Source organism: Pollicipes pollicipes, unplaced genomic scaffold (genome assembly GCF_011947565.3).
Source record: "Pollicipes pollicipes isolate AB1234 unplaced genomic scaffold, Ppol_2.1 Scaffold_4002;HRSCAF=4701_pilon_pilon_pilon, whole genome shotgun sequence".
In the NCBI taxonomy this organism is placed as follows: Eukaryota; Metazoa; Arthropoda; class Thecostraca; order Pollicipedomorpha; family Pollicipedidae; genus Pollicipes; species Pollicipes pollicipes.
This window is the reverse complement of record NW_023596420.1, coordinates 9,731,909-9,756,871: the sequence shown is the minus strand read 5'-3', so window position 1 is coordinate 9,756,871 and position 24,963 is coordinate 9,731,909. Positions and strand designations below refer to the sequence as shown.

The 24,963-nt window shown below is 52.7% G+C and overlaps 2 protein-coding genes and 2 long non-coding RNA genes across 4 annotated transcripts in view; 2 read left to right on the top strand and 2 right to left on the bottom strand.

The window, feature by feature from the left end:
* Window positions 1-4,204: 4,204 nt before the first annotated feature.
* Window positions 4,205-7,042, bottom strand: LOC119093523 (protein ref(2)P). Its single transcript, XM_037216481.1, has 3 exons — window positions 6,912-7,042; window positions 5,384-6,345; window positions 4,205-4,806 (listed from the first exon to the last, which is right to left on the bottom strand). Exons 1-3 carry the CDS (start codon window positions 6,923-6,925, stop codon window positions 4,475-4,477), a joined length of 1,308 nt encoding a protein of 435 aa, XP_037072376.1. The 5' UTR covers window positions 6,926-7,042; the 3' UTR covers window positions 4,205-4,474.
* Window positions 7,043-11,258: 4,216 nt separating this feature from the next.
* On the bottom strand, window positions 11,259-15,667 carry LOC119093226 (uncharacterized). Its single transcript, XR_005093620.1, has 3 exons — window positions 15,613-15,667; window positions 12,261-12,771; window positions 11,259-12,020 (listed from the first exon to the last, which is right to left on the bottom strand). It is a non-coding gene; the product is annotated as an uncharacterized LOC119093226 (long non-coding RNA).
* Window positions 15,668-16,196: 529 nt separating this feature from the next.
* LOC119093225 (uncharacterized) lies at window positions 16,197-21,944 on the top strand. The gene is made up of 3 exons (XR_005093619.1): window positions 16,197-16,343; window positions 16,828-16,959; window positions 21,905-21,944. It is a non-coding gene; the product is annotated as an uncharacterized LOC119093225 (long non-coding RNA).
* A 155-nt stretch (window positions 21,945-22,099) lies between these two features.
* Window positions 22,100-24,963, top strand: part of LOC119093522 (putative methylmalonate-semialdehyde dehydrogenase [acylating], mitochondrial) — a 4,086-nt gene continuing 1,222 nt past the window's right edge. Inside the window, exons 1-4 of the mRNA XM_037216480.1 lie at window positions 22,100-22,135; window positions 22,739-22,893; window positions 24,131-24,226; window positions 24,550-24,666. Of these exons, the coding sequence (XP_037072375.1) occupies window positions 22,789-22,893; window positions 24,131-24,226; window positions 24,550-24,666 (318 nt within the window). The 5' untranslated portion in view covers window positions 22,100-22,135; window positions 22,739-22,788. The remainder of the gene's footprint in view (window positions 22,136-22,738; window positions 22,894-24,130; window positions 24,227-24,549; window positions 24,667-24,963) is intronic.

Sequence of the window (24,963 nt, the reverse complement as noted above, 5' to 3'; positions counted from 1 at the left end):
ACCGCCGACTCCCTAACAGGCCGACTGCTCGCGACACGCCGGCCGACTCCCACGGCAACTGCTCGCCGACACCGACGCTCCCTAACAGGCCGACTGCTCGCGACGGCCGGCCGACCCCCTAATAGGCCAACTGCTCGCGACACCGGCCGACTCCCTAACAGGCCAACTGCTCGCGACACCGGATTGTCAGCCATTGCAACGAACAATATCCGTTTAATCCATCGCTGATACGGTGACCAAATCAGGCTTCACGAAAGCGAGACTTCTCGTTATGGTCAAAGGATCGTGCTGAAAGGATCTCAAAAGCTGTCTTACCAACAGTTATTTTGAGTTTCATATGCCAAACAGTTGTCCGTACTCCGCTGTACTCTACTCTAGTACTGGACTCACTAGTGCTGGGCTCATCATGCTGCATGACTCTTTAAAATGCTTAGCCTATTATATGGCTCAATCAGGGACGTAGTTTCTCAAAATGAGTGGGGGGCTGATCCATGAAAAACTCTGAAGCCTTTCACAAAAATTTGCCAGCAACCAAGTTATCTTCAAATTTGACCCTATTCTCCCAAAGCTGGGGGCGCTAAAACTCAAGTTGGGGGAGAGCTGAAGAGCCCTGCAACTGAATAGGAATCTGCATCCCTGGCTAGCATTATTGGGCAAAGCCAAGGCTTGGGTAAAGCTGAAGAGCACAAAAGCTAGTATTGCAGGAGTGGAACCATTGGAATATGATATTGCTCACTGTACTAAATTTGTTAATGTGAAAAGATGAACAGCACATGCACGAAGACGATACAAGTGCGTTTCCGCAGCGTCACTCACTGGCTGTTTTGATAAACCCGACGACAGTGATAGACTTCGTTTCTGTTTATCCCTAATTTGCGCACATTTCAGGTTTGGCACCGAATCGCATGCGTGCCTGAAAAGATATTCAGACAAATAACCGATATGTATTTGGCTCAATGTTTTCATGCATGCAATTAACCGAATGCTGTTTGGTCGATGTGTGCTTTTTGCTGCCGAGTCAAGGCGAAATGCCAAAAGCTGGAACACAATTTGTCATCATGCCTATTCATGGACATTGCCAACTTGGAAAGATCTTATTGCGCCGAAATCCATGGTGAACAGCTGCCGGGATATCCTTTTTGCATTGGCTTCTGTGTGTGGTATAACATTTGGCATCAGTGCTTTTTGGTCTCGGAGAACATTTTTGACCGCGGGCCGATAAGTTTAGCTAATTTCTTCACGAACAATTATTTGAATAAAAATGGCGATTGTAATTTCTAGACATTGTGTTGACTGCAGCTATTGCTGTTGAAGCTATGGAACCACTCAGAGTAGCCTTTGGTAATAAATGGCATTCGTGGTAGAACTGGATATTTACGCAAAGTTTCGATGTTAACACGCGCCCAGATGGCCGGTTAGATACCCTTCGCTCGGGTGGGGAGTCAATTTGAGCCCCCTGAGATCTCAGAAACCAGGGAAGCTAGAAACACCAAACTCACGGGGTGTGTTGACCTGTACGTGGGCTCACTTAAATCAAAAGTTTGAGATTCCTGGGTGATGGCCTTCGGGTCTGATAAGGTCAAACAAGGTCAAATTCCAGGTTGGTCTCCAAAGGCCCGCTGGAACCTAGATAACTTTTCTAAGCAAAAGGTCACATGCTCATCTAAGGTTAGTGAACTCGTTTGAACTTTTGAAGGTCGTGGCGACCAAAATCATACAAGACCACTTGAGGTTTGCTTTTGGATATGCGACAAAGATTACGCTAGGCAGTATGCTCCTAAAAAATACATGTTTATTTAGGTCATTCTAGGTCAGTGACCTATTCTGACCTTTAAGAAATACATGGAAGGTGTATAATGCGGCTCCTGTTATCATACAATTCGAAATGAGCACCAGCAACTACCCCATACGGCAAGCCCTGGAGTAATAAAGGAGGTCGGTTTTTATCTTGGTCTGACCTTCATAACTGACCTTAGGTCAATGCCATTTGTTCATTCAGTTGTTGTGTTGCCTAAGAAAGTGTCTCAGAGATGTGTGCTTTTGTCTAACACTCCGTCGTTGGATCAGGTTGAACGATTCCCTAAAAATTGTATTCGCTGAAACCATGGCCTGACTTTGGCCGCCATAGGTCAGTGACCGCACAAGGTATATATAATTTTTTATTCCAGACAATCCGCTATTCCATGGTCTATAGCTATGCAAAATTTGACGCAGCTACGACCGCGACGCTCGGAAACCATTCCGGAAAAACCGAGTGCGTGTTAATGACGGCGATAGTTGTAGGTGGTGGCCCCTTTCTGCAGCTTGACTGAATAAACTTTGTACTGTCTCCTCATGGTCGTTTTTTATGATATCTTGATACACTCATGATGGGAAAAGACTTAACAAGAGCGTTTGGTATTATATGCTACGAAATGTGCGGATATCCCTACAGCATAAGCTTTTGGTGTGCGTATAGCATCTTGCGTGTGGTGTGGGTAATGCTTCTTGCTCTGGTACTTGTGGTAGAACAGTGCATTTCCGAAAAGTTTCCATGTTGATAACGACGATGCTCGTAGGTGGCCGATCCTTACCACGGCTAGACTGAATAAACTCTTTGATTATCTCATAATGGCTCTGTCTGATATCATAACCCAAGGGTAGTGGGAGCGAAAGCCTTAAATTTATCTGCATATTCGTCTAGACCCCAGTTTATTCACCCACATTTCAGGAAAGAGAACTGGCAAATTTTGCACCATGTCTCGTACGTTGCGTACGCCGTGTCTTGTTCAGTATTTGATCTGTGTCGAATATTGGCAAAACGCTGCAGGGAAGGGAGAGAATTAATGACAGCATCAATGCAAAAAGGAATTATGGTCTTATGAACTTGTACTGATCCAGTCTATTCGCAAAAAACAAGGGTTGAGTTAAGCACACCTAATCAGCACATAGTAATTTAACCCTTTGTCATTCGGGACGGGGTAGAGATTCGAGTATTTTTTCCCCTGCTAGATCCCCAGATAACTCAAGCCAGAGGGCTGAAATTCGATGACCTGTCCTAACCATCCATTTGTATAGTGGCCGTTATTCATCATCCTGGGAGGAAATGGTCCACCTTGCGTTACTTGGCAGCACCAGACTTAATTTGCGTGCGGGCGTGCTTGCGTGCGTGCGTGCGCGCGTGCGAACGTGTGTGCACGCGCACGCGCTAGTGTGTGCGTGGTATTGCAATGTTGCAGCAAAAACGCACGACCAAATCACTTGCATTTCAATGCCGCACAGTTTATGCGGAATACATGCCATAAAACAATATTCATGTTGTTGAAAGTTGCATGAGCCCGCAAGCAGTGTTTGCAAAGATGTTGGCTTTTCCCAGTCAAGTCCAGCCCGGCGTGACAGCTGGGCTAGGCTGGACCAGCCGGCCGAGTTACACACTACAATTTGAGCGACACAGCGGTATGAACTAAGAGCTGAGGTATAAGTCGGCGGCTAATTCGCAGCGTTTTGTAAAGGATGGATTGTTTTCGCGCACTGCTCTCTGTAGCACATTTTTAGACCAGCCTTTCTTGTGCAGTTCTGGCTGGCCCAAGCATCCCACAAATATTTGCTTACGAACGTTTCAGATAGCGAACTCACGTTGCCAAGCCCCGGTCCAGAGTACCCACCTCCCGCATGCACTCTAGCGCCACCTATACTAGAGCGACAGTATAGCACCTGTCGGCATTTCGCGAGTTCTGCTTGTGTGACAACACAAGCCTGATGCCCGCTCGGCACTGACCACCTGACCATGTTACTCTTGAAACGGATCTTCGGAGGGCAGTGTGAGCTCGACATGGCAGCGAAGCGCCTCATCCCCAAACGTGCGGCTGAACCGGTTGCCGGATTACCCCCAGTACCCGTGTCAGGTGCCTCCCGACCACACCATCGTCGTCCGGCTCCGGTGTCGTAGACAGCATTCCACTCATGATACCCCCCGCCCCCCACCTACACCTCCAACTACACCTACATCCGTTACCCCTTCAAAAGGTCACGCCGACCATCCTGCTTCAGCTTCAGGTCCGGCTCCGTACTCTTGGCTGTGAGGTGAAGTTGGTCACGTTCCTCAAACATGACACAGAAGTTCTCCGTGTTGAGGATTGACTGGCGTCGAATTGCAGCCAGGCACCCGTCATTTTCTACTCAGGCCTCTTTACGCCGATTTTTGCGGTTCTGTTCGACAACATAATGTGCTGAAGGCTTTTATTTATTGTGATCCACTCAGCGATTAACACAACGGGGAACATCGAATCGCGTAGTCATCTCCCTCGTTCGTTGCAAGTCTTTGGATAAACTTGGCATATCAATTAACAGCCTACCACCGGCGTGCAGCCCGATCCGTAAGAGTCTATGTCAGGGAATAAACGACGTAACTTCCTGCGGCGATACATTGAGAAAAAAATGGTCACGTAGTGTGCTAACCTGTCCACCTGCTATAACCTGGAGACCACGCCTCGCATCAGCAGTCTGTTACATAGACATCAAGCTTGACATACCACAAACTCTGTGGCAGCCAGTAACACGGCAGCGGTACAACTTGACCGACATCTAAAGCGATGCACACCTCTCGTGGGGCGGAGGCCTCGAGTGGCGGTCGACGGGACTCTACTGGCCGGGGCGGGGGGCGAACAGGTTGCAGCACGTCCAGCACGGCGCCGATATCGCCCTGCTTGGCCTGCAGCAGCTGCGTCAGCCACCCGCCGTCGTTGGAGAAGCCCATGGCGGACATGATGTCAAGCGCGCGCTGGATGCGCGGGTCCAGCGGGCCAGCTGAGTCGGACGCGACCGGCGCGGAGGGGGCGTGCGAGACGCCGGCGGCCGGGGCCGGAGCCGGCGCCGGAGCCGGAGCCGGAGCCGGAGCCGGAGCCGGAGCCGGAGCCGGGGCCGGGGCCGGGGCCGGGGCCGGGGCCGGGGCCGGGGCCGGGGCCGGGCGGGGCCGGGGCCGGGGCCGGGGCCGGGGCCGGGGCCGGGGCCGGGGCCGGGGCCGGGGCCGGGGCCGGGGCCGGAGTCGCAGTGGGAGCGGCGATCCGCGCCGTGTCGGCTGCGGCCTGCGCTAGGTCCGGGTAAACGCGGACGCGGGATCCACTCGCCTCAGACGGCGTGCTGCTGCCGCTCACCACCGTCCAGTCGTCGTGCGGATCACTGTCAACGATGAACTGGGTGATGTCGACCGGAGCGGTAGGCGTCTCGCCAGTGCGGGTGGCCGCCGCAGCCGGCTCCGTCTCCATCTGCTCGGCTCCGCCGACGCTGGCCTCCGCCGGCCGGGAGACAGGAGCCGGATCGCTCGCCGCGGTTTCGGCGCGCGGCGCCTGCTGCTGCGGCGGCGGCGGTTGCGGGGCGGCATCGGCGCCGCCAGCCGCCGCTTCACGCCGCTTCTGGCGCGACTCCACCCCGACGTCGACGTCGATGCCGAACGGGTCGAGCACGGCCGCGATGGTCTGGCCGAGCTCCTCCAGGCTCTTCTCCGTCCAGCGGCCGGCCGCGGCGGCGCCGGCGGGGTCCGCCTCAGGCCCGAAGCCTCCTAGTGCCGACATGGCCGAGTGGATTGCCTCGAAGAAGTTGCTGGGCTGCTTCTGTTGCTGCTGCTGCTGCTGTTCAGCGCCGGACGCGGGCGCCTCTCCGGATGGGGGCGGCGCCGCCGCAGACGGAGGCACCGCAGCGCGCTCCTCGGGGACGCGCCCGGCCCTGCGACCGCCCGGGCAGCTCATGCCGGCCGGCCAGCCGCATCTGCCGCCGCCCCAGGCGGTGCAGTGGCCGGCGCGGCGGCCGCTGCGCCGTCCGTGTCGGAACACCGGCTGCCACACCTGCTCTGGGCTGGGGATGCGCAGCATCAGGTGCTCCTTGTGCATGCCACGCGCCTCGCAGCCAGCGCACAAGTCATAGTCGTCGCAGCTCATGCACTTGTAACGGTGGCCGCAGATGGTCTGCTCGCAGCCGTCGCAGCACACGCCGCGGTGGATGGGGCCGTCGGCTGCATCAGTGTCAGCAGCAGCAGCGGCAGTGGCGGCAGCAGCAGCATGCCGGCTCCGGCCGGTGGGTACCACGTGCAGGCGCAGTGTCTGCTGGCCTGCCACCTGCAGGCAGCTGACCAGCGCCACCAGCAGCTCCTCGTCAGAACTGATCGTGATGGCGTCACCATCAGCATCTTCCCAGCGGATGTTGAACTGCTGGCGCAGTAGGCTCGGAAACACCACTTGCAGCTTGCCTTGCAGATAGGAGAAGCTGGTGGCAGCTGAGCTGTCCAGGCCAAACCGGCGGATCTCCTGGTTGCCATCTTCCAGTGCCAGATAGGCCTTTACTGAGATGTTCTTGCCATCCATTGTGGGAAACCTGAGAAAAACAAGAGACTTGTCAATACATAATGTCATCCCAAATCTATGTTTTAGATAACAAAATGACAAACATGATGACAAAAATTAACATCACATAATGACAATACACATTCAGTGCAAACCTTTATGGTCTTTATCACACAAAGACAAATTGAAATTACCAGAAATGCACATGTAATGATAAATGGCAAACCCTCCACTCTACCATATATGCATGTGCACACATGCATGTGTATGTATAGTATTTTCAATTTGTCTCTAAAAATGTGTGCATGTAGCCTGCACAAAGTATAACCACAACTTTTTTTGTAAACAGTGTGAGCTGTGACACTAGGTAGACATCCTGAATTTGAGACAACTACATTGTGCTGATCACGTGGCAATCCAAATTCAGGCCGACCAGACTACGGATCTATTTACAAGATGGCCTACTTGTCCCAGGAAAATGAAAGCAGACCTTTTTTCAGCTTGAAATCTCCTGCAGCACACACGGACACCCCAGCCGTCGCAACGTGAATGAGAGGAGTGAGGGCTCGCACAGCGGTGACCAGATTATATACCCACCCTTCCTGAGTCATGGCGACCAGCCGTCAGCAGCGCACCAACCCGATTGTTCCCGAGAGCACCACCGACACGAAGCGACCTGAATCGGCAAGTCACCATCCAACAACGCAGTAGACGACGATACGTGATTCATGCCGTGACTCAGCTGACTCAGCTGCTCTATTTTGTATTGTAGAACCAGAAAGTAACACGTCTAACGAAAAAGTTGCACAAATCTGGAGACTATTCGGAGAGATGACGGGCGCGGCTAGTCTTGTAATTTCTCAGGACCCAAGAGTGTTTTAATGGCTGTGTGAGAATATGAAAACAGATGATATCACTGGGAAGGTTTGACAATGGCTTAAATCTGGCGCTTTATTTACGCTTTTTCAGTGATTCTTGGCGAAAACAACGTTTAAGCGTACTTGCGGGGAATGTGTGCGTGCAAGGTGTCAGAGGGTACCTGCTGCTGCCAAAGTTTGCTTAGCGCGGTGAGCGCCGCTTCGAGCCGCTCGCGTTAACCCCCCCCCCCCCCCCCCCCCTCCTGCCCCAGGCGCCTCGTGCGAGGGACGCGGCCGCGGGGGCCAGGAGAGGGGAGTAACAAAGGAGAAGACTCGGAGAGCCGCCGGCGCGAGGGCGCACGCGCCGGCGCAATGGACCGTGTGGAGTGCCTGTGACGAGTGTGAAATACAGAAGTGGCTTTGAACGTACCGTGTGTACCGGTGAGCCGGAGGCGAGACACCAGAACAGCAGAACTTGCATATGGGGCCTTAGCGTTTTTGTCGCAGCCAGGTTGTTGAAAAGTGCACCAATAACGATTAACAAGTTAATCAGATATGCATAGACTATTGTTCAAAAGTGACAACAAACAATATGTATCATCAGAAGCTGATTGAACTAACACAATGGACAGAAACATGGAGAAGCCCTGTCCGATCTGCACTTTGAATGTCTAGTTTCGTTCGCAAAATAGTCTGGGTCAATTTCATGGTGACAACGATTTTGAGGGACTACGCCCTCTGTTGCACATTTGCCTTGTGATATACGCGCGCTCTCGCCGGTATCAGCAGAAAGGTATCAGTAGATAGGTATCAGTAGATAGGTATCAGTATCAGTATCCCAGTGACCGCTGACCGCGGCGGCCGGCCAGCCGCACAGGCGCGCGCACTAGTACCGCAATACACCACACTATCCGCTCTCCAGCTTGCGAGTCCATCGGTATCCACCTCCCCCCCCCCCCCCCCCCACCGTGCAGACTTCACGGTCCATTCGCCGTGCCGCATCGCTCAAGAGGACGGCCTCACCTCTCACTGCGGCGGCGGTGGGGGATTGCTCGCGCTTCAGTGGAGCGATCAACCATCACCTCAGTTTCTTCAACATGTCTCTCGGCATTCTCAGACTCAGTCATTTTCTGAGTCCCACATCTCTTGGTTCCACGTCAACGCTGGCCATCTGTCCGCGTCATTTGTCACATTCTCATCTGCCTTTGTCCCCTGGTCCCTGTCATCCTGGCTCGTCAGATGCGGCTGCCTTCTTCTCACAGGTTTCAACTGATCAAAATGACGTATGACACGATGCCTAAAGTTGTCACATCTTTTGATGCGGTGTGTGTTCCCTTGCCGGCAGCTGATCACTACAAAGGGGCCATCCGAACGGGGTTGAACTTTTTCTGGCATTCTTGGCTTTTGTGGAAGCTTCATAAACAACCGATCCCGACGATAAGGGACCATATTTGCCGTTTTTCTACCAGTATCCAATCTTTCCTGTTTTGTCTTGTGCTCCCGTCTGACTACCTCCTCGTGAGCTCTCACCAACGTTTTCACCAGGTTTCTGCCCCACGACTGCTCTGTGCCGAAACGGCTTGAAGAACTTTCCTCCGTTCGAGCTATCCCAGGAGTGCGTGGGTGGCGACCAAACTGGAGGAAAAGGGAGACCCACCAGTGGCGTTGTGCGGAGCTGACATGTACTGGAATCTGACAACACCCAGACACTTGTCCCATTCGAATCCGGACTCCTGCACATTGCGACGGACCAGGGCACCGATTGTCTGGTTTGTTTGCCCTTTCCACGGCCCCATTCGACTGTGAATGCAATGCACTAACCCTTGTTTTGTGTATGCCCACCGATTGGGCCAACACCGCCAGATGCTGCTTGTTAAATTCCAGATCACGATCTGTCAGTATGGATTCCGGGAGACCGTGACGGTACACGACACTCTCGATCAGCGAGCTGGCGATGGCTTCAGCCGATTTGTCTGGAATGGCGGCCAACTCGACAGTCTTGGTCAGAAGCTCCAGTGCGCCTAGAACGTACCGATCACCCCGTCCTGTGGTTTCCCGTCCGAGCGGCCCTATCAGGTCAACACCGACGTGCTGCCAAGGCGCTGTGGCCTGCGTCGTCATTTCCAACGGCGCGGTGAAACGACGTTGCGTATTGTTTGAATGTGCACGCACCAAACAGCTCCTACAGTAGTTCCTGACATCGTGATCTATTTCCCACCAAATATATCCAGCATGCTTCAGCAGCTGGCAGGTTCTTCCAGCACCGAAATGTCCGAACTCGTCATGCTTGAGGCTAAAAACACGTGTAATGAGGCCTTTCGGGACCAACCTCATACCTGCTTTGACGACGCTTAACAGACCACTGCCATTATCAATGACCGGTTCAAAACCACACTGTCGCCACCGATGGCTGTGTGGACCCTGCACTCTGTTGAGACGTGCTTCCATGCGCAGTGCCCTGAACGCCTCGTCCTACTCCTGAGCACCTCGCATTCCCTCCTCGACCAGGCGGATCAGATCGCGTAGCTGAGACTGTGGCGCTGGCTGCGCTGCGATCATCACGCGAGACAGGGCATTAGCATGTTGGTTTTTCTCGGCGCGACGGAAATGTATGAAAAAATTGAACTCCTCATCTATTCAACCCAGCATGCGTACCACCCTCTCGAATATTTGGTGTTGCGTAACCCTTGAATCTCACAGTGGTCAGTGAACCACTTGAAGCGCGCTTCAAGCAGGTGCGGTCTGAATTTCCTCAAATCAGAAACAAAAGCAAACGCCTCATTATCTCGAATGTGCCAATTCTTTTCCCTTTCTGAAAAGGCCTTCGAGGCAAGATTTACCGGCCTGTCGACCCCTGATTGGTCTCTCTGTGATAGAACACAGCCCAAACCAAAATCCGATGCATCCGTGCTAACCTCAAATTCTTGCTGTATGTCTGGTAAATGTAAGAGCGTGAACGTGGTGAGGGTCTGTTTCAGTTCTCGAAAATCATTTTCTTTCCGTTCACCCCACTATAACTTGGTCTTTCCAGGGATTTTATGCAGCGGAGCCGTCACAACCTGGAGATGTGGCACGAAATCATTGTAGTAATTGCAAACCCCAAGAATTTGTTTCAATTGTTTGGTTGTCTGTACTCGCGGCCATTTCTTGATAACCTCAACCTTTTCTGCATCTGGCTCGAGGCCTGAGGATGACACAACGTGCCCAAGAAACCTTATCTGTCGCCTACAGGGCGCCACTTTCTTGCTCTTTACAGTCAAACCAGCACACCTCAGTCTTTCCAACACAGCTTGCAGCAGGTGCAGGTGCTCCTCTTCAGTTCCTCCACCGACGGTGATATCATCGAGATATGCAGTGACCCCGTTTCCAATCAGGCCCCGCAATACCTCTGCTATCACGCGAGGAAAACATCCAGGCACCCCTTAGCCTCAAATAGCACCACCCGGAATTTTCATTTTCCGTCCGCTGTTGTGAATGCCGTTTTTCTCTGGTCTTCCGTGGCAACTGGGACCTGCCAATAAGCCGAGTTCAGGTCCATCGTGGTAAACAGCCTGGACCTAGCCAAGCTATCCAGGCATTCCTTGGCAGATGGTTGGTAGCAGACCCCGTCCATCGTCTTACTGTTTAACGCACGAAAGTCCACCGCGAAACGAAAAAAACCATCTGACTTCTTAACCATCAAAATAGGTGACGACCAAGGAGAGTTAGAACGCTGGATTAGCCCACGGGCCTCCATGTCAGCGATTTGCCTCCGCACCTCTGGTCTCAAATTATATGGGGTTCTTCTTGGCCTAACTGCAACAGGTGGCGACCCGCCGGTGTTGATGCAGAAATGAGCACGATGTGTTCGACCCAGCTCAGCCTCAGAATTTGCGACTACGTCCCGATATGTCAAATAGACTCTTGAGTTTCCTGCGACTGACCTCATTGACTTGCGCTCCAGCCAAGTCAACGTTTCCCGGTCCGACCCGTTTAGGCTTGTCACCCTCCACTGGAGCTGTCGCCATCAATCATCAACGTTCTTCTTGACTAGATTCAAAGCGTGCGAGCGCAACCAGTGTCAAAAAACATCAATAACAACCATGGCTGAGAATTGTTGAACGCACTAAGCAATTATGTAACAGCGGCCCGACACACTGAATGAGTAGCCAAAGCAATGCTCTCATGTTGGTATTTTTAAAAACACATTCTCCCTAGCGGTCACTGGTTAAACTAGCACAAAACAAAATTGTACATACATTTGTATGCGTCTTCCTCGCATGGGGAAGTATATAACTACCCACTCAGTTCTCGCATATGTGGAACTGTCGACGAAGAACGCATCAGACATTTGACGAGGCTACTTAGTTCACTTCTGCTACTTAGTTCAGGTACACGACAGATCTAAGCTCGCTCAACGTTCATCTCGACTAGTGAGGAGATAGTGCAAGGACATCCAGGGACGCAGCAGGTTGGACGTAAGCAACCATTGCTTGGTGAGCGGTGCTATTTAACAAAGCTTATCCAGTTTGGAAACAATCAACACAGATAGTCGGAAACGCTTTCAGCCTTTCAGAGTCTCTGGATGGGCTTGCAATACTCATATATGTACATGAAGATGTATCTTGGCAAACTAGCTATTCACATCATGACATGCAAACGAATATAGATATCGAGCCTGTTCTCTACAATAGAAGAAGCCTAAGAGCTCTACAGGTATCCGGGAAGTCAAGGCGTTTCCGATGTACGAAGCTATGTCAAATTCATGGAACACCGTGACCACGCGGTGCATGATGATGGCGAGTTTAAAGCCGAGTACGTGGACGGTGTAATCCAGCGCTCCCACCATCCACCGCTGCTGTTCAGTACTCTGAAGAAAAAAAGGAACACGTTAAGAAAAACTTACATCAAGACATGGTACGCACTGAGCAGAAACATTATGACCTAGTTTTACGCCGTACCATGTGTTATTGATCGATACAAGTTAGTCATGACCGGAAACGCACCGCATATGAGCCGGTCATATTTCCCAACTCATTACTGTTCGAGACGTGGTTTTACTAACAATTGTCAATGAAAGGTCGTATCAATTCACAACAAGCAAGATTACCTTATTTCTTTGCTGATCCCACGACTGTGGTGACGCTGCCTTTAGGACGCAGGCAGGCGACGATTTTCTGGCTGCAGCAGAAAGCTTGCCTTCGACACCGGGTGGGAATGCTCCAGTGAGATGTCCCTAATCTCTAAACGCGACTTTTCCAGAAACACTAGGATGCTTACGGGACAGCCGACTTTTTTGGTTCTCGTGTTTCGGACACGACGATCGCCAGCTTTGCTTTCGTACTGGCGCCCACCATGAGTGCATGAAAATTTAACGAGACGGTACTTTTTCTGCTGCAAGAGCGCCTCCTTGTCAGCACGGTCAGCGACCAACTTTGAAACAAAGTGCCCAGGATTTGTCTGAAGAAATTTACCAAGAGTGACAGAGCTCGACTTGAAAAACTTCACATTCGTCTCGGCCTCCAATTCACGGATATGGGCATCTAGCTCATCAAAGGAATGAAAACAGTCACCTTTCCTCAACACGGGCATCTTCTATCTTTTGTTGAGATGCTATACGTCTGAAACATAGCGAAGTATGTTAGCTAAGTGCACTGCCCAGTAATGTCCACAGACATTATGCACAAAGCACAACCAGCTAGTTTGCCAGCTGGCATACCAAGAACCACAAGGAGGCAGGAATATTAGGTCAGACCAGCAGGGATCCCAGGTCAGATCATGAGGAGTCACAGGTCAGATCATGAGGAGTCACAGGTCAGATCATCAGGATTCACAGGTCAGATCATCAGGAGTCACAGGTCAGATCATCAGGGGTGCCAGGTCAGATCATCAGGGGTGCCAGGTCAGATCATCAGGGGTACCAGATCAGATCAGCAGAGGTAAGAGGTCAGATCATCAGGGGTACCAGGTCAAATCATCATGGTACCAGGTCAAATCATCAGGGTACCAGGTCAGATCATCAGGGTAGATCTGGTACCCACCTCCTGGTGGCCTGACCTGGTAATTCTAACTTCAGTAGTCTGATCTGGTGACCCCACACACTGATGGTCTGATCATCAGTAGCACCAGGTCAGACCATCAGGCACAAGGCACCATGCCAAACAAGCAGGGGGCATGGGTACCAAGTCAGACCAGCTGGCAGCAGCAGTGTCAGGTCAGACCATCAATAGTGGGGGTACCCTATCAGGTGGCAGGAATACCAGGCCCGACCACCAAGCACACGGGTACCAGATAAGACCATCAGGGGCAGAGGTATCAAGTCCTTCTACCATGTGGCACAAGTACCACGTCAGATCACCATGAGACAGCAGTATTATGCTACCAGGAGCACTGGTACCAATTCACACCATCAAGTTGTGGTACCGGGTAAGGCCACCAGGAGGAAGTAGTACCAGGTCAGACCATGGGGGGCAGGAGTGCCAGGTCTGGCCACCAGGGGCCAGAGTACCAGGAGGTAGGAGTACCTCGCCAGACTCTCAAGGGCAGTAATATCAGGTCGGAAAGCCCGACCTCAAACTGCTGCTATCTGATGCATCAAAGGGGCCTCTTGAATAGAGAGTGCCTCTTAATCCAGTACAGGGCTTCCTGGCTTGTAACACAGCCTGCCAAGCCAGCAAAGAGCTCACCATAACACAACATTGGGCCTTCTGATCTAGAACATCAGGGGCCAGGGTGCCAGATTGCAGGAGTACTACATTAGACTATCAGGGCCAGAGGCAAGAGCCAGACCATTAGTGCTATATGAAAAAGTTATCAAGGCTGTATACCACATAAAATGTTTAAAGCCTAGTTTGGCTCAACAACTGATGCATAATGCAGGGATCACTCAGCACACACTCAGCTTCTTTTACCACTGCGGAGGATGATCAAGCCATTAAGTAATAATATTAGACAAACAAGGGCAATGAGGAGAGTCAATCCAATTTGCAACCTTGATAGGTTATGAAAACAAACTGAAAAAGCCAGCATGTTTGCTAGCATATGGAAGCTGCACAGAAACTGGTCGCAGTCCGGGAAGACCTCTGTGATGGGCAACTTCTCAGCGTGATCCTTGTTAGTCAGCCACACCTACAGCTTTCTTACATATATATATATACATATATATATATATATATATATATATATATATGATCTAAACACTGCTTTTAAATAAGTTTACATACATGCAAAGAGTATGTGAACAGTTGTGAACAACAACAATCATGTTTATTGTTTGCATTCTAACCTTAGTGGGTCCTAAAATGCATGCTGATGAAGCTAAGATCTCCAGTAACATCTTTCCTTGCCTCACCAGATCCAAATTTGCTTTTCAAACACAGCTGCTGTTTTCCCAAAGTTTTTAAAATTGATAAATACCTGTTTTTGGCCACTCGTTTTGTTACAATTGCATACCTCGCTCACAAGATATCTCCCTGTCAATGCTCGATTTTGAAAAGACTTAATCATTCCCAGCTGTTACTTAACAGCTTTCAATACATTTTGTTAGAAGCATATATGTACTGGTCAAATCTTTTCTTAAATTAATACCACCTGATGTAAAATACTTTCCAGTATTTCAACAAAATCCACAGATTTTGATGAAAACACCTACCCAGTCTTGCTTTCAGCCAGGATGGGCCAACTCCTTTTCAAACCAGAAGACAGGCATTCAAAGAATCAGCTGAAGATCACCATTATCATATACATAAGCACTGTAACATTCAATCAGCTGACAAAACCTGCTCCCATTTGTGACAAAATGTATAGGTACAAAGTATGTGCTACTTTTAATGAATTACCTAAACACAAAGTAGAAACAAGTGAGGGAAAATCAGTCCAGCCTGCTGATGCTGACAGAGGGAATGGCACCATGGATTTTTGGTTTGGGGGGGGAGGATATCCAAGGGGCCTCCTAAGCAAAATGGGGCTGCCTCACAGGGGGCCTCACGGGCAATGTTGTCTCGAAAGTTGAAGGGAAAGGAAAATTGCAGGCATATGTTCTTTTACCAAACTGTTATAAGCATTATATCCAGGTAAATAGATGTTGACAATAAAACAAACAGGACCTTATGATTTTGCAACAAAGGGCATTGGTACCATACAACATGGCCTCCTGGCACGTGAAAGGGCTTTGTCACCAAGAACAGCATACTTTCAATCCACAAAAGGGGTCCTTCAAATGTTTAAGGAAATCCCTGATTTGGAACTGCTGCCATCTACCCGTCTGCCGGCAATGGGAGGGGGGGGGGGGGGGGCGGGGACAGCCCCTATGCCATTGCTGCGTCGTCCCTGGTTGAAAGCACCCTGATTTTGACCTACGCCTCGTCTCTGGCCAAGTGTACCTATTTAATGAAATTACTTTCATTGATCTGTGACTCGATTCGATGTGCACATACCTTCATGCACGCACAATATGCACATACCTTAATCCTCATTTGTGGCGCACCACATCCACCCTCACCCGCACCTCGACACGCCCGGCGTTCAAAACCGCGCGTCGGTGCGGACACGGTCGCAAACGCAGGCGAGTGCGCATGCGCAAACGTGACGTCATGAGTCTGACCCGATTTACACAGTGGTGCAGCTGTGTGTAAATCGACTCGGATCCGACGTGATTTACACAGAAGGGCCGTTTTCGGTAAATCGACTCATGAGTCGATATACACGCTCCCATAAATGTTCAGGCACGTTGGCTACAACAAATACGGCGCGAGTACTAAAGCTAGAAAACATGGTTTAGTAGGATTTAATTTTGGAAGCAGATCAAAGTATTTATTTTTCTGGAAGGTTTTAAATGCAAAATTCACGCTATCTATTCACAAAACACTGGAAAAGATGAAGAACAGGATTCTTGCTCAGTTTATTCTCGAAATCTCCATTCGTAATCATGTTACTAGTATCTCCCAACCTTCGTGTAGTGTCAGCCAAAAACCATACTACGGGCTCCCAAATTTTATTTCCATTATGACGTCACGTCTGCGCAGCCTTCTGTAGTAGCTGTGGTTAAACGGCCCCGTGGTTGGCGCCCTACTAGCCGGCGCTGTTCCCCGCGGGTATTCCTCGGCGGTAGTTTCGCGATACTGAAACAGTTTTGCTGTGTGGCTTTGTTGTAGACTCTTTAAGAATGTTTCGAATCTCTCTGGCCAGCTGCAAGGTGAGTCTGTGGGATGTACGGGGACGCAGCCAGGATTTTCTCAAGGTGACGGCGGTCCGAACTTGCATGAAAAACGTGTACGTGTCACGCCGATGTTGGAATTATCTGTCAGGAGCCACTTATGAGGGAAAATGACAAATACGAACTTAACGAGAGGCCCAGGCCTCCGCCGCCTCCCACCCCCATGGCTGCACTTTGGGAAGTTAAAGGATGTCGTCATTAGTGTGCCATTGGCCATTTCGGCCAATCATTTTACAAGCTAGAATAGATGGATGTTGATTATGATTTTGACATCAGCACAGGGCAGGGGAATGATCAAGAATTTAGTAGACTTGAAAAATGTTAACTTTTTCCCTTTTGGCTCTGCTGTAAATTATGCAACATCCTTTACTTTCAAATGTTCATCATCTCACTACCTGTCTGTCCAGCACCATGCCAGATGAGACACATGCTCAGCATATCAGCTGTCTTTGGTGATCAACAGGCAGGACTGTCTGGGCTGCGCTCTGGTCACCGGTATGCCTCAGTAGCCACCACCAAGCTATTCATCAATGGACAATTTGTGGAAAGCTCCACATCTGATTGGATTGACTTGCATAACCCAGCCACCAATGAGGTGAGTGTGTGGTTTTGGTGAAATTGTGCATGCAATTGATGGAAAAGTTGTACTAGTTATGTGTAGTGTGCACACATCAAATGTTGCAACAAATAGCAGATGTGGTGTCCATTGTCTCAATTATGTGAATCTAGATTAATTATATTGTTTTGACATGGTTGCTTTCCATGGCCCTTAAACATAGCACATGCAGGGTTGACTTAAAGCTGTTGATACCTTACTGAGGTAACTTCCTCTGCAGTGTGAAGCATATAATATGATGCTGTTCAGTGTGGCACTCTTCAATCTCATAGCTTCATGGTGATTTTTAAGTGTGGATGTGGGTTGAAGCCAAATCAAGCAATTTTTGCTTTAATTAGTCTAAACCATGTGGAGTAAATTTTGTACATGCTGTGATATGTCAAGCCTAGCCTGGCCCAGTCCAACCAGTACAGTCCAGCCCAGTCAGAAAGTGATCTTTTTTGGCTGTGTCTGTTAAGTGTTTAGACTGTCTGAACCTGATTAAAGTTGACAGAATAATGCTGCCAGTTGACACTGCTCATGAAGACATTTTCAGAGACCACCAGGGTGCAAATTTGATATTTCCTCCAAATTCAGGAGCTCATTTGCCTTATTTCCCAGTCTTCTGCAGCTTGCCAGGCTGGCCAGCTGTGGGCCCCTTCCCCGGCCACCCCACCTGCGATGTGGCTGTGTGGCTGCCTGCATTCCCCTCAAAGCCCTGTGCTGGGGTGGCTGTGCCTGTGTTGCAAGTCTGTGTGACCAGATGAGCCAGGTTCGGCTGCCCAAGGCTTTGGCACGTCCACTGGCGAGCGGTCCGTGGCGGGGCGCTGGTTCTGGTGCGTGCACTGGCGAGCGGTTCCGTGGGGGGGGGGGGGGGGGGGGGGGGCGCTGGCTTCGGAGCATCCACTGGCGAGCGGTCCCGTGGCGGGGCGCTGGCTTCGGAGCATCCACTGGCGAGCGGTCCCGTGGCGGGGCGCTGGCTTCGGAGCATCCACTGGCGAGCGGTCCCGTGGCGGGGCGCTGGCTTCGGAGCGTCCACTGGCGAGCTGTCCCCTGGTGGGGCGCTGGCTTCGGAGCGTCCACTGGGGAGCGGTCCCGCGGTGGGGCGCTGCCGTCCGCCCACTGGGACTGGTGCCATGCCAATGCACCAGGGGCCAGGCCTGTAACGTTAGGCCCTGACAGTTTATTGGCCCTTGCCTCACGCTGTTGGGTGGTTAGATGTTCGGCTCCTACCCACACCCATGGGCTTTCAGGCACTAATTGGCGAACAGCTGATGCAAGGTGCTTAAAGTTTTCTCCATCCTCTCATTCATCAATCTCACATTTTCCCTGGTATTTTAAAGTCATGTCTGGAATGTAGATAGGCTTGATGTATCCCGCGAATATGTTGTAGGGTAGTCTTCCCTTGTGTGTGTGTGTGCACGTGGGCGTGCGTCCGTGCATGCATGTGTGGGTGCATGTGGGTGTTTGTGTATATGCGTGTGCATGTGTGTGTCAACTGCAAAATTTGTTTTGTAGTGCATAATTCACCTGGCCTGCTTCAACCCCTGCCCCTGGTAACATCTGCTTTAGTAATTTAAGCTGTCATTTTTATTGACTTCTTAGCCTACAGTATCACTTGATCACCTGCTAGTGATATTATAATTCTGAATGTCATGATAGGTCACTAACATAGCCTGACCTCGGGCTTCACAGTTTGAAACATTGTACCCCATTGCTGGGACGTGTTGGTCCTGTTTGCCCCATGACTCTTTGTCACTCATGCATCTTAAAGTGGTAGTGATAAACTGGACATACCACAGCAATGTAATAGTGACCTTACTGATCTTACTTGACATTGGCACCTGAAATTGTGTGGATGTGTGTTTCTTTTTTGATGACTTTTAACCCAACTTCGATTCATGACCACATTCTGATTCTTATTCTTACATATTAGATCATTACCACATTCTTGCTCAGGCATGGAAATCATTGGCTTTGTTGACACTGGATCTTAGGTTTCGTCCAATTGGTTCTAATACGACCAACGGCTGGCGCCAGTAAGAAAGAAATATATAAAAGATGGAAGCCTTGTTTTGGAACCAGCACTATTTCCAGGGGTGCTTTGGAGGAAGCAATTAGCATGAATCTCACGGCGTAAGTTGCACAACATTTTGCGTCAGACTGAATGAAGTCGCATCCAATGATCATAATAGGTCACTAAATATTTTATAATATTATCAAACGCCATTTTGCATTCGTTTATGAACATAAGTTAAGACAACGGTTGTTTACCGATGGGGCCCCTTCATCTGATTGTGTCGGTCCCTTGGTCAGGGTTTTTGCCCAGCTATCTCCCGTCACTAATACATTACCTAGTGCGTTCGAGCCAGTTGGCAGAGTTCTTGTGTTCTGGAAGGCAGTATCAGATAGCCATTGTGTTGGGCAGCAAAATTCGAACAGGGCAGCTCTCGAGCCACGGCGAAACGACCTGCTCATAGCGCAACCGAGACGCCCCGGACACCGTCGTCCTGATGATGGACTGAGGCGCTGCCCCGGACACCGGCGTCCTGATGGCGGGTTGAGGCGCTGCCCCGGACACCGGCGTCCTGATGATGGGCTGAAGCGCCGTCCCTGACACCGGCACCCTGATGATGGGCTGAGGCGCTGCCCCGGACACCGACGTCCTGATGATGGGCTGAGGCGCTGCCCCGGACACCGGCGTCCTGATGATGGGCTGAGGCGCTGCCCCGGACACCGGCGTCCTGATGGCGGGTTGAGGCGCTGCCCCGGACACCGACGTCCTGATGATGGGCTGAAGCGCTGTCCCTGACACCGGCGCCCTGATGATGGGCTGAGGCGCTGCCCCGGACACCGGCGTCCTGATGATGGGCTGAGGCGCTGCCCCGGACACCGACGTCATGATGAGGGGCTGAGGCGCTGCCCCGGACACCGGCGTCATGATGATGGGCTGAAGCGTTGCCCCGGACACCGGTGTCCTTATGAGGGGCTGAGGCGCTGCCCCGGACACCGGCGTCCTGATGATGGGCTGAAGCGTTGCCCCGGACACCAGCGTCCTGATGATGGGCTGAAGCGTTGCTCCGGACACCGGCGTCCTGATGATGGGCTGAGGCGCTGCCCCGGACACCGACGTCATGATGAGGGGCTGAGGCGCTGCCCCGGACACCGGCGTCCTGATGATGGGCTGAAGCGTTGCTCCGGACACCGGCGTCCCTATGAGGGGCTGAGGCGCTGCCCCGGATACCGGCGTCCTGATGATGGGCTGAGGCGCTGTCCCTGACACCGGCGTCCCTATGAGGGGCTGAGGCGCTGCCCCGGACACCGGCGTCCTGATGATGGGCTGAAGCGTTGCCCCGGACACCGGCGTCATGATGAGGAGCTGGGGCGCTGCCCCGGACACCGGCGTCCTGATGATGGGCTGAGGCGCTGCCCCGGACACCGGCGTCCCTATGAGGGGCTGAGGCGCTGCCCCGGACACCGGCGTCCCTATGAAGGGCTGAGGCACTGCCCGGACAACGGCGTCCTTATGAGGGGCTGAAGCGCTGCCGCGGGCCGCTTCCCCAACTGGCATGCCATGGCCGTTTGCCCGTCGTCTCGGCCGGGAGCCGTGGGTTTTGTCGGGCGGCGAATGTGTATTTAAGCCCTGTCACATGGCCGTGATTTGGCCTTGGTGCTGACCGTCGTCATATGGGATGAGGCCTGGCAACCGAGCTTTGCGGCGACCTTTGGACAGAGGCGGAGAGTATGCGGGCAGGTCACGTGGGGTGCCCACTGATCACTGCCATATGGCCTTGCGGCGTTATCCGTTGGCTGAGGATGTGGCATCGTCATGCAGTACCGAAGGAGAGTCTCAAGGCCAAACCAGTGTGCGAGAACGATGGCGTGGTGTAACGAATTCAGGAAAAGGCTGTTCTTATATACTGTTTTGATGTGGATAGCGCATGTGTAAGGGCCATTCAGTGCTCTGTATTTTTTAATTGTTAGCCCAAGAAGAAAATGAAAGGTTAGGGTCACAATGGACGAACAAGGGCTAAGCCTTACAATGTGAGGGTAGCGCTTGCTGCCTTCCCGAGACAGAAAGTATGTGCAATGCACCCGATGTAAACAATAAAATGTGGATATTTTAGCTTTGCGATATTGTTAATTCATATGCTGGAATGAAGTGCCGTCATTGCACCGGAGGCTCTGGTTGATATAAGTTGTCAAGCGCATTTGCGAGGAACATAATGCATATAAAGAGGACAGTAATGATAAATGATTGAATTATTCCTCGTAGAATAAGCAGGAGAATGGACATACACAACACAGCGCACGCACGCACGCACGCACGCACGCACGCACGCACGCACGCACCGCATGCACGCACGCACGCACGCACACACGCACACACGCACACACGCACACACGCTTATGTATGTATATATATATATATATATATATATATATATATATATATATATATATGTGTGTATATATATATATATATATAGATAGATAGATAGATAGATAGATAGATAGATAGATAGATATATATATATATATATATATATATATATATATATATATATATATATATATATATATTGATATTGATATTGATATTGATGTTTCGGCTACATGCGTTTATCGAAATGAGTATCAGTAGTCATTTAACATTGTCTGCCCATCCTACTCGATTTTTCAGTTTTGTTTTGAAATCGCGAGAAACAGTTTTTTTTTTGTCCTGGTGACACGTCACGCGATGCAGCTTGACCGATTGTTTTGGACGTTGCTATCATGCGTGAGTGCACTCCGGCCCTGGTCATGGCAGCACGCGCCGCGTTGCACAGGTGGCTTTAGAGCCGGAGTAAAGGAGGTCTTGATTGCCTGTGCGCGGCGCCGGTGGTTTTGGGGAGCAACGTCCGACCCCGCCATGACCCGCTGGCCGTCCCGCTGTGCCCGGCAGGTGGTCACGCGTGTGCCCAAGGCCACCCATGCCGAGATGAACTCGCGGTGGAACGCGGCAAGGAGGCGTTCAAGACCTGGTCGCAGACATCCATCCTGACCGCGGCAGCAGATCATGTTCAACTACCAGAAACCTGATCAAGCAGAACATGCGCCGGCTGGCGGAGAGCATCACCCAGGAGCAGGGCAGAGACGCTGGTGGACGCCGAGGGCGACGTACTGCGCGGCCTGCGTGAGTCAACCCGGCCCGCCGCGGCGCGCCCCGGTGCGCCCATTCTGATCACCGAACAGCTGGTGACGGTTACAAGGGGGGGGGGGGGGGCAGCTGTCACCGCATGGAGACCGAAGGGACTGGGCTCAGATCAGACTTCAGTTTTGGTTCGGGCCGATAGTTGTGTGATGTGGAGGAATGGTCCGTGCAGCGTGATGTGTTTTATTTATTATGCCAAATTATGCCTAATTTCCGGGTGGAGACGTTTACCGGGGGATACGTATATGCAGGATGACAGGAGTTGGATCGGATACGCACGATACATGCATGCTGCGATGCTGCTGGCTGATAGAGCCTTGCCTCATAGGTATGTCCTGCTAGAGATTGCATAAGGTGCTACGCTGCCCCTTTTTGAGGGTGATCGGAGGTGTTCTTGCTGCGTTTCTCGCACTTGTGTGCGAGAAACACAGCAAGTGTGTGCACTTGTGTTACGATGTGTAGTAGGCTGGCATGTAACACTGTTCAACACACACATAAGTGCATTGCATGTGTCGTGTGAGGATGACGCCGGGGGTTTCGCCAAGTGATCGCGTCGATTTTCACGTCTTCTGCGTGCCGTTGCAGAGGTGGTGGAGCACTGCTGCAGCATCACGAGTCTGCAGCTGGGCGAGACGATGCCGGGCGTCTCCAAAGACATGGACACGCTGTCGTACCGTATCCCCTTGGGCGTGTGCGCCGGCATCACGCCCTTCAACTTCCCCGCCATGATCCCGCTCTGGGTGAGTCGTCCGGACGCGCCGCCCGGCCGTCTGCCGCTCGGAGGCGGGGTGCCGCAGTTGGGTCGTCCGGTCCTGTGTCTGGCATGAAAGAGTACGTCATATGCTCCGGCTGTTGCGTGTGTTTCTGAAGTCCATGCTGCGTGGTTCGTGGCGTATCGCAAATGTTGTCGTTTAGAGACTGGTGAAAGGATCAGGGCAGTCGCGGTGCAGCAGACGCACGCTGCGCTCTGCGGTACGTGTTTTGGTCAAGGCTGCTCGCTCAGCCAGTCGTCCGCAAGCTAAGTTAATCAGACCTGGGTAACCCGGCCCGGGTCGATATATCCCTCTACAAACTTACAAGAGCACCCTTCATGGAAACGCTGCGCCGATCAGCTGACGAGCTGACGATCGGGCGGCGCCGTGTCTTAGTCAGCTGGGCGGTCGGCCTGGCCACTGATCGCTGATGTGACCCTGGCCTGACCCTGACCCCCACTGTCCGGCTCTGACCGCCACTGTCCCGTTCCGCCCTGACCGCCGCTGTCCCACCCCGGCCGTGACCGCCGCTGTCCCACCCCGACCGTGACCGCCGCTGTCCCACCCCGGCCGTGACCGCCGCTGTCCCACCCCGGCTCTGACCGCCGCTGTCCCACCCCGGCCCTGACCGCCGCTGTCCCACCCCGGCCGTGACCGCCCGCTGTCCCACCCCGGCCGTGACCGCCGCTGTCCCCCCGGCCCTGACCGCCGCTGTCCCACCCCGGCCCTGACCGCCCTGTCCCGTCCCACCCCGGCCCTGACCGCCACTGTCCCACCCGGCCCTGACCGCCGCTGTCCCACCCCGGCCGTGACCGCCGCTGTCCCACCCGGCCCTGACCGCCGCTGTCCCACCCCGGCCGTGACCGCCGCTGTCCCGCCCCGGCCCTGACCCCGCTGTCCCACCCCGGCCGTGACCGCCGCTGTCCCACCCCGGCCCTGACCGCCGCTGTCCCGTCCCCGTCCCTGACCGCCGCTGTCCCGTCCCCGCCCCCGACCGCCACTGTCCCTCCCGTCCCTGACCGCCACTGTCCCACCCCGGCCCTGACCGCCGCTGTCCCGCCCTGGCCCTGACCGCCGCTGTCCCGTCCCTGTCACTGACCGCCGCTGTCCCGTCCCCGCCCCCCGCCACTGTCCCGTCCCGTCCCTGACCGCCACTGTCCCACCCCGGCCCTGACCGCCGCTGTCCCGTCTCCGGCCCTGACCGCCGCTGTCCCTTCCCCGGCAGATGTTCCCCACTGCTGCCGTGTGTGGCAACACGTCCATCGTCAAGCCGTCCGAGCGTGACCCGGGCGCCTGCATGCTGCTGGTGGAGCTGTTAAAGGTGGGAGAGCCGCGCCTGACCTCGAGGTCAGCTCAGGTGCCCGGTCACGCGCCCGGTCACGGCCCGAGCGGCGCTCACCGGCCTTGAGTGTGGGGTCCGTGGGGAGCGCTCACTGCCGAGGGGATTGTCGCCAGGCGTTACGCCTGTGGACTAGGCTGGTGTAGCGTAATTCATCATTGTTTTGTGCGTGTTTTAGTGTGCAGTGAGAGCGATCTCAAGCAGCGATCTCTAGTCATCGCGCTCTCACGTTCAGAGAGCGGGGCGATTGATATTGCCCCATTTCGGTGGTGGCAGCCATCACTGTTTCTTTTCGCCGTCGCCAGGAGGCGGGCATGCCGGACGGTGTTGTGAACGTGATCCACGGCGAGCACGAGGCGGTCAACTTCATCTGCGACAACCCCGACATCCGCGCCATCTCCTTCGTCGGCTCGGACGTGGCTGTGAGTGAAGCCGGGAATGGAGTACCTGATGGGTATGCAAGGAGCCTCTATTATTGCTCTCTAGTTGGTGACAGGTGGGAATCTAGGAACAGAATGATTTTTGAACGTGGCACAGGGACATCGCAATGCATATGACCTTGGCATCCTTAACGATAGAGGACATCACTTACTGCCTCAGAAACTCAACCGACGTTACGACATGGGACAGTGACGCCTGTCAAGTTAAAAGGTTTGTCATGAGCCTCCAGAAGGTCGTGATCCGAGACCCCTGTGGGGCGCCGTGTCTTGAAAGAGGGA